Genomic DNA, 15,040 nt, shown 5'->3' on the forward strand with positions numbered 1-15,040 from the left:
CTATCAGGTTAAGTAAAGGCAATCAACAATACAACAAGAATCAGCTTAATTTTTCAAGGAACTCTTCAACAGAATAGAAGGAGTGATCCATGAGGAAATTTCAGTTTCGATTTGAAAGCTCGTGGATTACTGCTAAGATTTTGGAATTCAGGTGGTAGCTTATTGAAAATAGATACAGAAGTATACTGCACACCTTTCTGCACAAGACTTAAGGAAGTCCCATCCAAATGCAGGTTTGATTTCTGTCGAGTATTAACTGAGTGAAAACTGCTTATTCTAGGGAATAAGCTAATATTGGCAACAAAAAATAACAGTAAGGAATATATATATATATTGAGAGGCCAATGTCAAAATACGCAGACTAGTGAACAAGGGTTGACAAGAGTTTCGTGAACTTACACCACTTATTGCCTGAACCGCCAGTTTCTGAGCCAAAAATATCCTTTTAGAATGGGAAGAGTTACCCCAAAATATAATACCATACGACATAAGCGAATGAAGATAAGCAAAGTAGACTAATTTTTGTGTCGAACGATCACTCACTTCAGATACTGTTCGAATAGCAAAAATAGCAGCATTAAATCCTTGAACAAGATCCTGAACGTGTGCTTTCCATGACAATTTACTATCCATCTGAACACCTAGAAATTTGAACTGTTCAGTTTCACTATTCATATGCCCATTCTGTGAAATTAAAACGTCAGGTTTTGTTGTATTGTGTATTAGAAACCGCAAAAACTGAGTCTTACTGTGATTTAGCGTTAGTTTATTTTCTAAAATCTGTGAATTTAGCTCATGAACTGCACTATTTGAAACAGAGCCAATGCTGCACACGACATCCCTCACTACCAAGCTAGTGTCATTGGCCCCAACACTGATCCATGGGGCAACCCCCACTTGACTGTACACCAGTCAGACCCCACATCACAGCCATTCTCAACATTGTGAATAATGACCTTTTGCTGTCTGTTACTAAAGTGAGAGGTGAACCACTGTGAGCTACTCTAAGTATTCTGTCATGATCCAACTTCTGGAACAATATGTTGTGATCAACACCATCAAATGCATTAGTTAAATAAAAAAATATGCCTAGCGTTCGAAACCTTTTGTTTAACCCACCCAGTACCTCACAGAGAAAAGAGAATATAGCATTTTCAGTTGTTAAACACTTCTAAAGCCGAACTGTGCATTTGTTAGCAAATCATGTGATATAAAATGATCAACTACCCTTTTCAACAACTTAAGCAAACACTGATGGCATAGAAATAGGTCTAAAATTGTCTACATGATCCCTTTCTACATTTTTATAAAGCGGATTTACTGCTGAGTACTTTAATCGTTCAGGAAACTGATCATTCCTAAAGGAAAAATTACAAATATGGCTAAATGCAGTGCTAACATGTGGAGCACAGTACTTTAATATTCTGCTAGGGACTCCATTATAACCATGAGAGTCCTTAGTCTTCAGTGATTTATTTATTCACTCAATCTCCCCCTTGTCTGTATCACAGAGGAGTATTTCGGTCATCAATCTTGGAAAGGTATTTGCCAAGAAAGTTATATGATTCCCCGGTAGAAACAAAATTTTAATTTAATTCTCCAGCAATTTCCAGAAAATGATTGTTAAATACTGTACATATATCTGATTTATCAGTAACAGAAATATTTTTACTACGAACTGACTTTATATCGTCTACATTTTGCTGCTGACCAGATACTTCCTAACAACTGACCTCGTGGTTTTAATTTTATCTTGTGAATTAGTTATTCTATTTGCATACCACATACTCTTTGACATCGTAATAACTTACAATACTGTTTGCAATGTGCTACTGTAGCTTGATCGTGACAACATCTAACTTTTTGATATAATTCCCACTTTCTTCTACATGACATCCTTATCCCAGTAGTCAGCCACCCGGGCTGCCTATCATTGCTATTACCCAGTTTAGAACGTCCTAATGGAAAGCAACTCTCAAAGAGCATGAAAAATGTGTTAAGGAAAGCGTTATATTTATTACCAAAGTTATCAGCACTATAAACATCCTGCCACTCTTGTTCCTTGATGAGGATTAAAAAACTCTCTATTCTTGTTGGATTAACTTTCCTACGTAGTTTGTAATTATATGTGACATTTGTTTGAGTAGAAAAGCCTTTTAGTGTTAAAATTTGTGCATCATGGTCTGAAAGGCCATTCACCCTTTTACTAACAGAATACCCATCTAGTAATGAAGAATGAATAAAATTATTGTCTATGGCTGTGCTACTGTTCCTCTGCACCCTAATTCGAAAAAATACAGTCTGCATAAGATCATATGAATTTAGGAGATCTACCATAATCTTTTTTCTTGCACCATCTTATACAAAATTTGTATTGAAATCACCACATATAACTAATTTCTGGTATTTCCTATAAAGTGAATCAAGAACTCCCTCAAGCTTGAGCTAAAATGCTCTGAAGTCAGAGTTAGGGGACCTATAAACAACAACAATTAGAAGTTTAGTTTCACTAAATTCAACTGCCCCTGCACAACATTCAAATATATTTTCAGTGCGGTTTGATGATGCGTCTATGGACTCAAGTGGTATAGTGTCCTTTACATACATAGCCACTCCCCCATCCCACAAGGAACTCCTTGAAAAAGAGCCAGGTAATCTGTATCCTGGTAAAGGAAGCCCCTGAATTGTCAAACTATTTAAGTGGTGTTCCGATATACCAACAATTTCAGAGTCAACATCTATAACAAGTTCACTAATTTTATATGTAATACCTCTTATATTTTGATGAAATATGCTCATTCCTTTTCTACTTGGAAACATGAGATCCTCTGAAGATGAGCCCTTAGTTAGAGGGACTTCCTTTATGCAGGTATACTTATCAGCTGACTTCAATCTAAAAAAGGTGCAGCTCTAACACCAACTACTACAGGAATTTTTCCATGAGTGATCCCACCACCACCCACTACACTGTCACCTTTAAGCTTCGCCAGCCTCCCCTTCCCCTTCCTATTGAGGTGCAGGTCATGCCTAGTGAAACCTGACCTACTGATAGACCCAACTGGCACCACTGAAATATGACTCATGCCCTCTGCCATGAGCGCCTTCTTCAGCCCCATGTTAACGCACCTAACAGCCACATTAAGATGAGGCCGATCATGACGCTGAAACAGTTGCACGAAGTGCACGTTAGAGCCACCAATTTGAGTTGCTGTCTTTACCTGGTCACCACCTACATTATATTCTCCATCCCTATCAAAACTTTTCCCTGCTCCACCCACTATCACTACCTGATCCTCCTTCATGAAATTCCTTCATAACTCCCCCATATGCTGAGCCAACACTGCACTAGGATTCACAATGCTGGTCACCTGGTACTCACTCCCCAACACTTCCTGCAACTGTTGGCCCACACCTCTACCGTGTGAACTATCTAGCAACAGAACCTTATTCTTTCTGTTAGACTTTGCAACTGACCTAGGCCTCCTAATTGCTGAGGACTGCTGCATTTTCCCTTCATCTGCAGCTATAGGAGGCTCCTCTCCACTCAACTCTGACAACTGGTCAAATGTATTGCATGTACGCAAAGTATAACTGTCTGAATACCTCCTCCTCCTCCTAGCTGACTTCTTGCCAACTGCCACTTCCCATTCCCCACCACCCTTTACCCTCCTCAACCTATCTAGTTCCTCCTTTGCGCGTTGTAACTGCACCTGAAGGGCACAGATCTTACGCTCCAACTCCTCTAGCAACTTATTCTACTACAGATTCTACTTTCCTAGGAGAGGATCTCGCCAGAATGCCCACTGGCTTCCCCATTGCATTCCTCCCAATGAAAATACTTTGAACAAATCCAACACCGTAACCCACTACTCACAAACCTATGACAGAGCCCACACTTCTCACTCATGGTAAAATTTTACAGTTACTGAAAAAAACTATACGTCTACGTTACCTAAGTCATTTACACCAGCAGAACTATTTATGAAACTAACAACAGCGGTCTCGAAATTCTCTGTCTACTACGAAAGCAACTACTTGTATTAATACTACTACACCACAACTAATATCAATTCCAACAAAACTTCGCAAAATGATTAGCTAAAACCAAAAATTCAAGCGGCCACTGGATCACTTAACGAAGTTAAAACTCTGTTTTGTTGGTCATTATTACAAAAAAATGGTTCAAATGGCTCTGAGCACTATGGGACTTAACTTCTGAGGTCATCAGTCCCCTAGAACTTAGAACTACTTAAACCGAAGTAGCCTAAGGACATCACACACATCCATGCCTGTGGCAGGATTTGAAACTGCGACCGAAGCAGTCGCGCGGTTCCAGACTGTAGCGTCTAGAACCGCTCGGCCACTCCGGCCGGCGGTCATTACCACACATACACACACACACACACACACACACACACACACACACAGTCTGGTCATTACGCAGGAAGACCTTGTGAGGTGTGGTTGTTTCGCGTACACCCGCGCACACACACACACACTCTCTCTCTCTGTCTCTGTCTGTCTGTCTCTCTCTCTCTCTCTCTCTCTCTCACACACACACACACACACCCACACACACACGCACAGCCTGGTCATTACACAGGAAGAACTTGTGAGGTGTGGTTGTTTCGCGTACACCCGCGCGCACTCTCTCTCTCTCTCTCTCTCTCTCTCTCTCTCTGTCTCACACACACACACACAGCCTGGTCATTACACAGGAAGAACTTGTGAGGTGTGGTTGTTTCACGTACACCCGTGCGCATGTGTGTCTGAGTCTGCCTGTCTCTATGTGTATTCGTCTGTGTGTATGTGCATATGTATATTTGTAGTATATTTAGTGGATAACCTAGATTAGTTTGGAGTCGACTACGCTTTTTAAGTACGTTTCTGTGATATTTGTTATCTCATTTAAGTATATATTTTATTCCTGGAAGGGAAATTTATTTCCTTTGGTGGTTTTCGATTTTTGTTTCGTTATTTTCTATTCCAGGGCTTGTTTTTAGTATCAATTGATCCTTTTTCGTTGTATAGACGTAACAAAAATTGCGATATTGCTTCTCACGGTTCGGTTTTTCAGTTTCCAGTACCGCTGTCTTCGTTTGAGCCATATAGGTCATGGGAAAAAATCGATTACAGTTGTGCGATTGTTGTATTTTTATGTTCGGTTTTTTATTCTAGACTAATTCGTGTGTTTCTGGTATCGCTGTCTTCGCTTGTGCTATAGGTAAAGTGAATTATTCGATTCCAGCTTTGTATTTGCTGTAGGTATATTTCGTTTATTCTAGTTGAATTCGCGTGTCCTGTTTTTGGAGTTTTAGGTTGCTCGCGAATGATCTTACCTTTATAAACTTTTGTTTGTAATTTGATCCCGTGGTTATCCCGTAAATATCATTTTATTTGTTGACTGAAGTAATTTGCGTGTTTCTTACGTTTGTTTTTGAGCATGGTGGTCTGTGCTGTGGTCACCATCTTGAAGTGTGTAATTGACCTGTTATTAAATACTGTCTGTGACTGTTTTAGTAACTACGGTAAATCATCTTCTTTAGTCCTAACATGACACCGAGCGAGGTGGCGCAGTGGTTAGCAAACTGGACTCGCATTCGGGAGGACGACGGTTGAATCCCGTCTCCGGCCATCCTGATTTAGGTTTTCCGTGATTTCCCTAAATCGTTTCAGGCAAATGCCGGGATGGTTTCTTTGAAAGGGCACGGCCGATTTCCTTCCACATCCCTCCGTAAGAGCTTGCGCTTCGTCTCTAATGACCTCGTTGTCGACGGGACGTTAAACACTAATCACCACCACCACCACCACCACCACCTCCTAACATGACGTCATTGGCCAAAGCAGACGGGTGGAATCGGACCTTACCCTATTCCCAAAACAAGATCCCATACGATGGTCTCAACAATGGAGAAAATGGCGGGATACGGGAAAAGTCCTCTCTTTCCTATACATTTATCAGGATAGGTAGCATGAAGACGATTACGGAAGACCATCGCCAAACGTGAAAGAGTCCTGTTATCTTGAAACTGTGCGACATTCCAGTAAAGGCACGTTCCGGTAGTTGTGCAACTTCGTCTTGGACACATTGCAAAAAGCGTGCTCCAGTTCAGCGGCAAGCTAAGGAGATCGATGAACTAATCACCCACGATTCCATATAGTACGTTTACACTTCACTGTCTCTGTGTGACGTTCCAGGGGGATCATCACCACTCAAAGCACATGTTGTGACAGTTAATGCTTCATTGTGACGATTCCGTGCTAAGACATGTAATAAGAAAATAAGAACAACATGAAATGAAAAAGAGAGATATCCCCTCCAAGAGGTTATGTATCGAGCCCTTTGCTACGAATTCGAACCACTACAATATATTTAACCGCTCTCCTGTCAAAAGTGATACTGCGGTAACCTGTTATGCAGTATCTTTTCCTTGTCTTCGACTTCATTTTTTGTTGTCTACGCTGTTTGGCTTGATGATCACGTTTTAAGTTGGCTCTATTTCTAATATTGTAGTGGCGCTAACAATATATTCCCTCTTGTACAGTGAAAAACGACCACAGTTTATTACATGTTATTCAGGATCAGGACAAGGGGTTGATTTTTGTCACATGTTGACTGGAAACTGCGGATCCAAAAGAAAAAAAGAGAAACTGTAGGCAACAGATGGGACAGAGGTATTTATCTGACAAAGATGTGTGTATCAATGGGATGTCTGGAAGCGATTCTGAACAATTGCACAACTTCATCAAAACGCCCCTTGCGCACGTCAGTAGATGTTTTCTGTTGTTACCTTGGGTAATGTAAATTAATGGTAGATCTACGAGGGAAGGTAAAAATTTCACTCTTTGTTACACAGATTAATTATGTTTTACGTTGGTATATGTCATGCAGTAATGTAAATCAAATGTTTTACGTGCAAAGTAGTTTTATTTGTACAACCACTTTTTTAACAGAAATTAATCGAAAGGTATGTAAGAAGGCTACTATTTCATGATCAACAGTTAAGAAAGGGCGGCAGAATTAGAGGGTGGCCATAATTCTCAAGAAAAATTTCCCGTTAGGACTTTCGGCCCCGGCAGCCGTAAATAAAAAAGTCAAGAAAGTGTACAGCGTGGTACTGGATGATCAGCGATCGGAGGTACGTAAAACAGTTACGTCTCAGGAGCACTAGGAGAGAGTGTACCGTTCAGGCTACATGAAATGTGAACTAGGAGAATGCTTTATGCACGATGGATGCCACATTTGTAGATTACTGACCAAAGACAAATGCAAACAGAATTTCTCAGCAATATTTGCACTGTTTAGGACAGCCTCAACTGATCTGTTGCAACGATTTGTTGCTGTGGATGAACTTAGGACTACAACGTCACGCCAGAAATGAAGCTGCTATCACAACGAGGGGTCGAATCATGTGGCCAGTCATAAAAAGAAAAAAAAAGTTCATTTAATCTACATCTAAATCTACATTTATATTCCGCAAGCCACCCAACTGTGTGTGGCGGAGGGCACTTTACGTGCCACTGTCATTACCTCCCTTTTCTGTTACAGTCGCGCATCGTTCGCGGGAAGAAGGACTGCCGGAAAGCCTCCGTGCGCGCTCGAATCTCTCTAATTTTACATTCGTGATCTCCTCGGGAGGTATAAGTAGGGGGTAGCAATGTATTCGATACCTCATCCAGAAACGCACCCTCTCGAAACCTGGACAGCAAGCTACACCGCGATGCAGAGCGTCTCTCTTACAGAGTCTGCCACTTGAGTTTGTTAAACATCTCCGTAACGCTATCACGATTTCCAAATAACCCTGTGACGAAACGCGCCGCTCTTCTTTGGATCTTCTCCATCTCCTCTGTCAACCCGATCTGGTATGGATCCCACACTGATGAGCAATACTCAAGTATAGGTCGAACGAGTGGTTTGTAAGCCACCTCCTTTGTTGATGGACTACATTTTCTAAGGACTCTCCCAATGAATCTCAACCTGGTACCCGCCTTACCAACAATTAATTTTATATGATCATTCCACTTCAAATCGTTCCGCACGCATACTCCCAGATATTTTACAGAAGTAACTGCTACCAGTGTTCATATAATCATACAATAAAGGATCCTTCTTTCTATGTACTCGCAATACATTACATTTGTCTATGTTAAGGGTCAGTTGCCACTCCCTGCACCAAGTGCCTATCCGCTGCAGATCCTCCTGCATTTCGCTACAATTTTCTAATGCTGCAACTTCTCTGTATACTACAGCATCATCCGCGAAAAGCCGCATGGAACTTCCGACACTATCTACTAGGTCATTTATATATATTGCGAAAAGCAATGGTCCCATAACACTCCCCTGTGGCACGCCAGAGGTTACTTTAACGTCTGTAGACGTCTCTCCATTGAGAACAACATGCTGTGTTCTGTTTGCTAAAAACTCTTCAATCCAGCCACACAGCTGGTCTGATATTCTGTAGGCTCTTACTTTGTTTATCAGGCGACAGTGCGGAACTGTATCGAACGCCTTCCGGAAGTCAAGGAAAATGGCATCTACCAGGGAGCCTGTATCTAATATTTTCTGGGTCTCATGAACAAATAAAGCGAGTTGGGTCTCACACGATCGCTGTTTCCGGAACCCATGTTGATTCCTACAGAGTAGATTCTGGGTTTCCAAAAACGACATGATACGCGAGCAAAAAACATGTTCTAAAATTCTACAACAGATCGCCGTCAGAGATATAGGTCTATAGTTTTGCGCATCTGCTCGACGACCCTTCTTGAAGACTGGGCCTACCTGTGCTCTTTTCCAATCATTTGGAACCTTCCGTTCCTCTAGAAACTTGCGGTACACGGCTGTTAGAAGGGGGGCAAGTTCTTTCGCAATCTGCTAGAAACGTGTGATGTAAGTGTTTTCTGGCATGCAAAAGCTATTCTCCGCGTTGATTACGAAGTTACCCAGTAGTTAACGATATCTGATAGTCTTCTCGTCCAGATGAATGAAACGAGGAGATTACGCCGCAAAACAAGTGCTCTTTCGACATGAAGACACTGTCTGTAGCTGTTAGGTCGAGAAATCTTCACATTCTCCTAGTACTGATAGTGAAGGTTTAAATTCGGTAGCGACTTGTACAAAACTAGTAATGACGTTTGTATGGCTCCTATTATATTCTGCTCTGAGTGTTACTGCTTCAGAGGGCCAAGACAAACACTGCTTATTCACCACCACTAAATATGCAGCGAAGTTTCGTAGTATGACGGAAACAGTGATGCTGTTAAGTGAGAAACGCCACAGCTGGATGTGACACTGCTATATGACGGAAGGGTGTCAGTACTGGGTCGATGTTACAGGCTTATCCTTCCTATGGTTTCCCTAAATAAATGCCTTTGAATTATTGGATGAATCAGATTTTGATGACCTCATCATTAACAAACACTCAACATATCCTTTCATCTCATAAATTCTGTAACCATACATTTCCAACAGTGTCTTTAATGATGCATACCTAGTCTTTCAGTTTATTTTCTAAAACTAGTGTTGAAGTATGTATCGTCTGCAGTGCACTGTGAAATTTTTACTAGTGTGAGCGATTCTCCCAGTTCCAGATATCACGCTTACCTCTGAAATAACTAGTTGTGCGTCTAGAAATTTAACGCTATATTTACTTTACGAGTTCCTTTCATGTTGTAAATTACAACATTAGTTAGCGATGGAAAGGTCTATCTGGATTTTTTAAATTTATTTATTCAATCTACTAAATCATAATTAAAACGTTTCTAAAACCATCCACATCCATACTGACACGAAATTTTTAACCATTGGCAGTAATTTAATTATATCACGCGTGTTTGTGCTATAAAACGAAGCATTAATACACGAATGATGGATATTAATGAACATTCAGGATTTGATGTTAGTAGGATCATTTCATGGTGTTACAATTACATCCTAAAAGTGTTCCAACAGCGACGACGAGAATTAAGTTTTCAACAAACTTTCCAATAAAAATAACTTGTTTCCGATCAATCTCTGTTTCGTTTTAGTATAAATGAGCGATATTTTTTAGACCTGGAGCCAAGATAATTCTTTAATTGAAATATAAATAATGAAAACCGAACTCTACACAGAAATTTTAAACTGTTTCCCGATGAAAAAGGAGTAGACCGTCAACTAGCTAGCAAATAAATCCATGGATCCCGTTCTGAAAGTGGTTAGACGTCGTCTTCGACCCCATATCTTAATCTTGATATTTTGCCTTGCTGAGGCCTTGGTTAAGGTAGGCGCGCACTTCTAAGGGCTTTTTTGATCTGATTTATTGCTGTATTTGGACACTAGTGGCATCATTATGTGAGATTAATTATGCGTGGAGAAGGTGCAGATCTACGTTGACAATATTTAATAGCCTTACCAGGGAGTGGTTTAAGTCGCTGTCTCCGTAGTGGGTTAACACTGTAAGGCTTTATGGAATGCTAATTTGACTGATAACGACTTGAGGATTAGAGGTTTGCAAACGAATCGCTGTATTCGGCAAAGGCACGACTTGGAATAAATTCGTTAAGGAAGAGCTGTTTAGCTCAGCAGTTGCGGATGATCGTAGCGATAACAACAAAACTAGAGACGAATTACTAAAGAAAGCTGATGAAGAAGCTGCGTGAAGTCAAATGTATCACTATTAGACGATCAGCTAAGGCCTTAGAATATGAGAAGGAATAAGATTGCTTGAAAGACTGGAGTAAAATTGAAGAACTGGGGTACTCTCTTTCCTCCGCTCATTATTGTTAAGTAATGTCGTATTACGTACACATAATCTGCAAGGATCGTGCCGTACCATTCTTGACGGGTAGCCCAGATGCCACCATGTAAGAGTCGCCGATGGTCTCCACCTTGTACACATCGTAGCACTCTATGCGAGCGTCGAACAGCTTGTAGATGGAGTTCAGAAAAGTGACTACCTGTAATAAAACAAGCGGTTCTGTAATAATAACACGCGTTTTTGGAAAGAAGTAAATTGTTTTCTGAATGATACGTTGCAAGCACACAGGGACCCACCTCAAGAGGGGAGCTAATGGCTGCTATCTCAGTGAAGCCCACGATGTCGCTGAAGTACACAGTCACCGCTGCGTAAAATTCCGCCGGAACCTGCAACAGATATACCATGTACAGTAACAGCACGAAGCTTTCCTTGCTTCTATGGTCTGCATAAACATTAAAAGCCCTGTGAATGTAATGTTTCTTCGACAGATGTTATCAGACACTACCAACTCCGAGTTGCAGTAGTAACAAGAAGGAAAATGGTCAACTAAGCTTTCCCTTTTAACCAGCTATATTTAAGCCAACTGTCCGTATCTTCTCAGAAAAGGTACGGTTTTATGCAAAATGAGCTTAGTATACCATTAAAAAAAATTCAGTAAACTAATGGAAAAGGGAAGATACAAACTCAAAATCCAAATTATCTGGTCTCGGAATTAGTACTGATGTGCAAAAAGTATGAACGAAAGTAACTTTCTCATGATATGACACTGCCAAGTAGCATAGCTCTATGAAAGTTGGACCATTCAGCAAAAAGAGAACTGCTGCAGTATAGTACAGAAGATAACTGAAATTAATACGCAATGAGACAAACAGAAATGACACTTTTATTCAAAGACAATAATTACACTGAAGTCATCGTGATTTATGTTGGTCCTCTGGTCATTACAAACGGTGGGCTATGGTTGCTAATGGGATGTGTGATCGCCATAGGCGTCAATTCTTGCTCTTCAACATATTTCCAAGAGGCGAACAGAAATGACAGTTTTATTCAAAGAAAATAAGTGCACTGAAGTGTCCGCGGGACCTTGTAAATTGTGGAACATGGTTCTTAATAGCGTGTGTGATCAACACAGACGCAATACATGCTCTGCAACGTGCTTCGATGCTAGCCGCAAGATTGGTACGGAGTTCTTGTGGTAGGGAGTTTCACTCCTCAATCACTCCGGTTGACAACTGCCGGATGGCCGTTGGTGCACGTGGACGCACTGCAATACTTCTCCCCAATGCATCCTAGACGTGATCGACAGGATTAGTCGGGGGTTGGTTAGGCTAGTCCATTCGTTGAATATGGTCTCCTTCCAAGAGCTGTGCTGTGCGATGTGGTCGCGCATTGTCATCCACAAAGAAAGAAGTATGGGTCGATTACACCACTGAAAAGACAAACAAGGGAAAGGAGTGCAGTGTCACAATGACGCTGGACGACGGGTTTACCTTGTTCAAAAGTGTGGACGTCAGTAAGCCAATGCAATATTATGCCTTACCACACCACAACACCTGGACCAGCAATCATGTTCGACAATGATCCTGGATGCGTTATGCGTTCCCATTTCTCGCAGTTTAAAGGTATGCCCAGCATTGTAGAATATTATCGTTTTCGTGGTCTACGTATTATGGTGCACAGGGGAGGGGGGCGGGGGCCTTACTGTTACATGGGCGTACTGATCTCCAAATCTTTGAACTAGTTACACTCACCAATCAACGCTACTGTGAAACTGTACTACTGCCCCACGTGCGTTTCATAGAGCTATGTTATTTGTCAGGGACACGTCATGCGAAAATAATTTTCCACCCTAAGTTTTGCACACCGGTGTACTTTTTATTCCTTTTTCCGTACTTGCAGTCAGCATATTTTTCTACTTAAATGCTAAGTCTGACATTTTGGAGCAATTATTTTGTAGAAATACGCTGAAGTGGCAAGGGAACTGATATAGACATGCATATTCAATTACAGAAATATGTAAAGAGGCAGAAAACGGGGCTACGGTTGGCAACGCCTATGTAAGACAAGTGTCTCGCGCAGTTGTTCAAATGGCTCAAATAGCTCTGAGCACTATGGGACTTAACTTCTGAGGTCATCAGTCCCCTAGAACTTAGAACTACTTAAACCTAACTAACCTAAGGACATCACACACATCCATGCCCGAGACAGGATTCGAACCTGCGACCATAGCGGTCGCGCGGTTCCAGACTGTAGCGCCTAGAACCGCTCGGCCACTCCGGCCGGCTTTGAGCGTATCTGGGATGCCTTGCAACGTGCTCTTCAGAAGAGATCACTCCCTCGTATTCTTGCGGATTTATGGACAGCCCTGCAGGATTCATGGTGTCAGTTCTCTCCAGCATTACGTCAAACATTAGTCGAGCCCACGTCATGTCGTGCTGCGGCACTTCTGCGTCCTCGTGAGGGCCCTACACGATGTTAAGCAGATGTACCAGTTTCTTTGCCTCTTCAGTATGTATAATTCCTTTCGGAAGGTACATACATTTAGCGTAAGAACTGACTTTCTTCTTTTTTTAACAAGTTATAAAAGAGTGTCATAATAGATTTTATGATACAATGTATCTAACTTCATGAGTCACTACTTGGTATTTATTTTAAGACGAATTTTAAAACATCTAAGTAAGGTTGGAAGCCAGACGAGCTTCTTACATAGCTGAAGACGCAGCGCCAACCTTGCCAGAAGTGAAGTGAACCTGCGCGGCGGCCTAGTAACACTGACCAATCCGAGTGCGCTTTTTAAGCGGTTTTCCACGCTCGTTTAGACAAATACTGAGATGCATCCCAATTTACCCTTCAGGAACTACGATAAATTAAATTCAATAACGGCACACAAAAAAACGAAGTTTACACTATTTACAGACGAAAGTTGTACACAAAATTAGTTTAATTGACGACAGAAAGGGCGTCGACTCACAAAATAAATTTGGCAGATCACAGATGCTAGCAAAGAGAAGTTAGAAAGCTGGCATTCACGGGACATTCAGGTACTGTATTCTACTCTGCGCAACAGAATTAAATCATTACTTTTTCGAAACCCTTTAATTCCCACGCATTGCGATGCAGAAGTTTGAAATTTTGCTCTAAGGTGCGCACAGCCTCACACCGTAAGGGCGCAAAACCTTGGCGCCCTGCGACACAACACCTTCGGGCACGACGACGCTTCAAATAGCAAGGAGTCAATACGTGCGAAAGGAAGGCCAGAGCTCTGCAGTTCACGTGCGCTGTAACATGGGTTAATTATGACACACTCGCACCAAACTTCACCACAAACCCGTCCGAAGCCACCGTGGAAGTTTCACGTGGTGGGAAGTTTGTCACACTCCCTCTTACCCGCAGTGTACTCCTTTCGACGCCTCTGAGGTGGAGGTCAGGGCCGCGACGCCCGTTGTTGAAATCAGGTGGATTTTTTAAATGAGAGTCCGAGGAAAGCATTACAGACACTGCAGATTTGAATCGGTACGAAGAGGCCTCAATGGATGGTATAAAGTGGGTGGTGTTAAGGGCGCCAATGAAACCACCGATTTACCTGGTACGTTGATTCCCATACATTTAGCGGTCGAAAACGACAGTTCGCAGTAAGCAACAAGAATACATTTTTGACAAACTTTGACACTGCTAATATCCTCGGATGTTTCCACGCTTCTCTAAGGACGTTGTGGGGCTGCATCCCCTTTGGAGGCAGCGCGACTGCAATTTTTGCTCCCGTGTACAGTTTGAAACGACTAGGGGCCGTTCACAACCATTCGACGAAATTTGAACGTGATCTGTGGCAGGAAAGGGTACTTGTGCATTCTCATTCCCCCTATTTCTCGTCTTCCTGTGTCGTGATCACGGTTGACTTTAGGCTCTGCACATTAATGCCACCACTTTTCCGTGCAGATTGTGGGAGCAGTGTGTCTGGAATGTTTTCCTCGGCCACTCGTAAGGAAGCCGCTTGATTGCAACCAGGAGCGTCGCCGTTCTAACCTCCACTGCAGAGGTGCCAAAAGAAGTTGTGAAATGTGGGCAAGAGGGGCTGTGACGACCTCACCAGCATGCCCACTTTGGGCAGAATAGTGGTGAAGTTTGGTGCCAATGTGATACCATTAACCCACCTTACACGCCCATAAACTTCTAGCCCGTGGCTTCTTTTTCGCACTTGTCGGCACCTTGCTATTGAAGTCGAACCCGAGAGTGTCGTCACAGGCGTCACGCTATTGCACCATTACAGAGGAGGGTTATGCGCACCTTTGACACAAATTTCAAAC

The 15,040-nt window shown here is 42.0% G+C and overlaps 1 protein-coding gene across 1 annotated transcript in view; it reads right to left on the reverse strand.

Annotated features, from left to right (window-relative positions):
- Positions 1 to 15,040, reverse strand: part of LOC126252473 (adenylate cyclase type 5) — a 446,003-nt gene that overhangs the window by 105,074 nt on the left and 325,889 nt on the right. Inside the window, exons 9-10 of the mRNA XM_049953367.1 lie at positions 11,033 to 11,122; positions 10,812 to 10,935 (exon numbers count right to left, since the gene is read on the reverse strand). Of these exons, the coding sequence (XP_049809324.1) occupies positions 10,812 to 10,935; positions 11,033 to 11,122 (214 nt within the window). The remainder of the gene's footprint in view (positions 1 to 10,811; positions 10,936 to 11,032; positions 11,123 to 15,040) is intronic.

The sequence above is a fragment of the Schistocerca nitens genome, chromosome 4, assembly GCF_023898315.1.
Source record: "Schistocerca nitens isolate TAMUIC-IGC-003100 chromosome 4, iqSchNite1.1, whole genome shotgun sequence".
NCBI classification, from domain to species: domain Eukaryota; kingdom Metazoa; phylum Arthropoda; class Insecta; order Orthoptera; family Acrididae; genus Schistocerca; species Schistocerca nitens.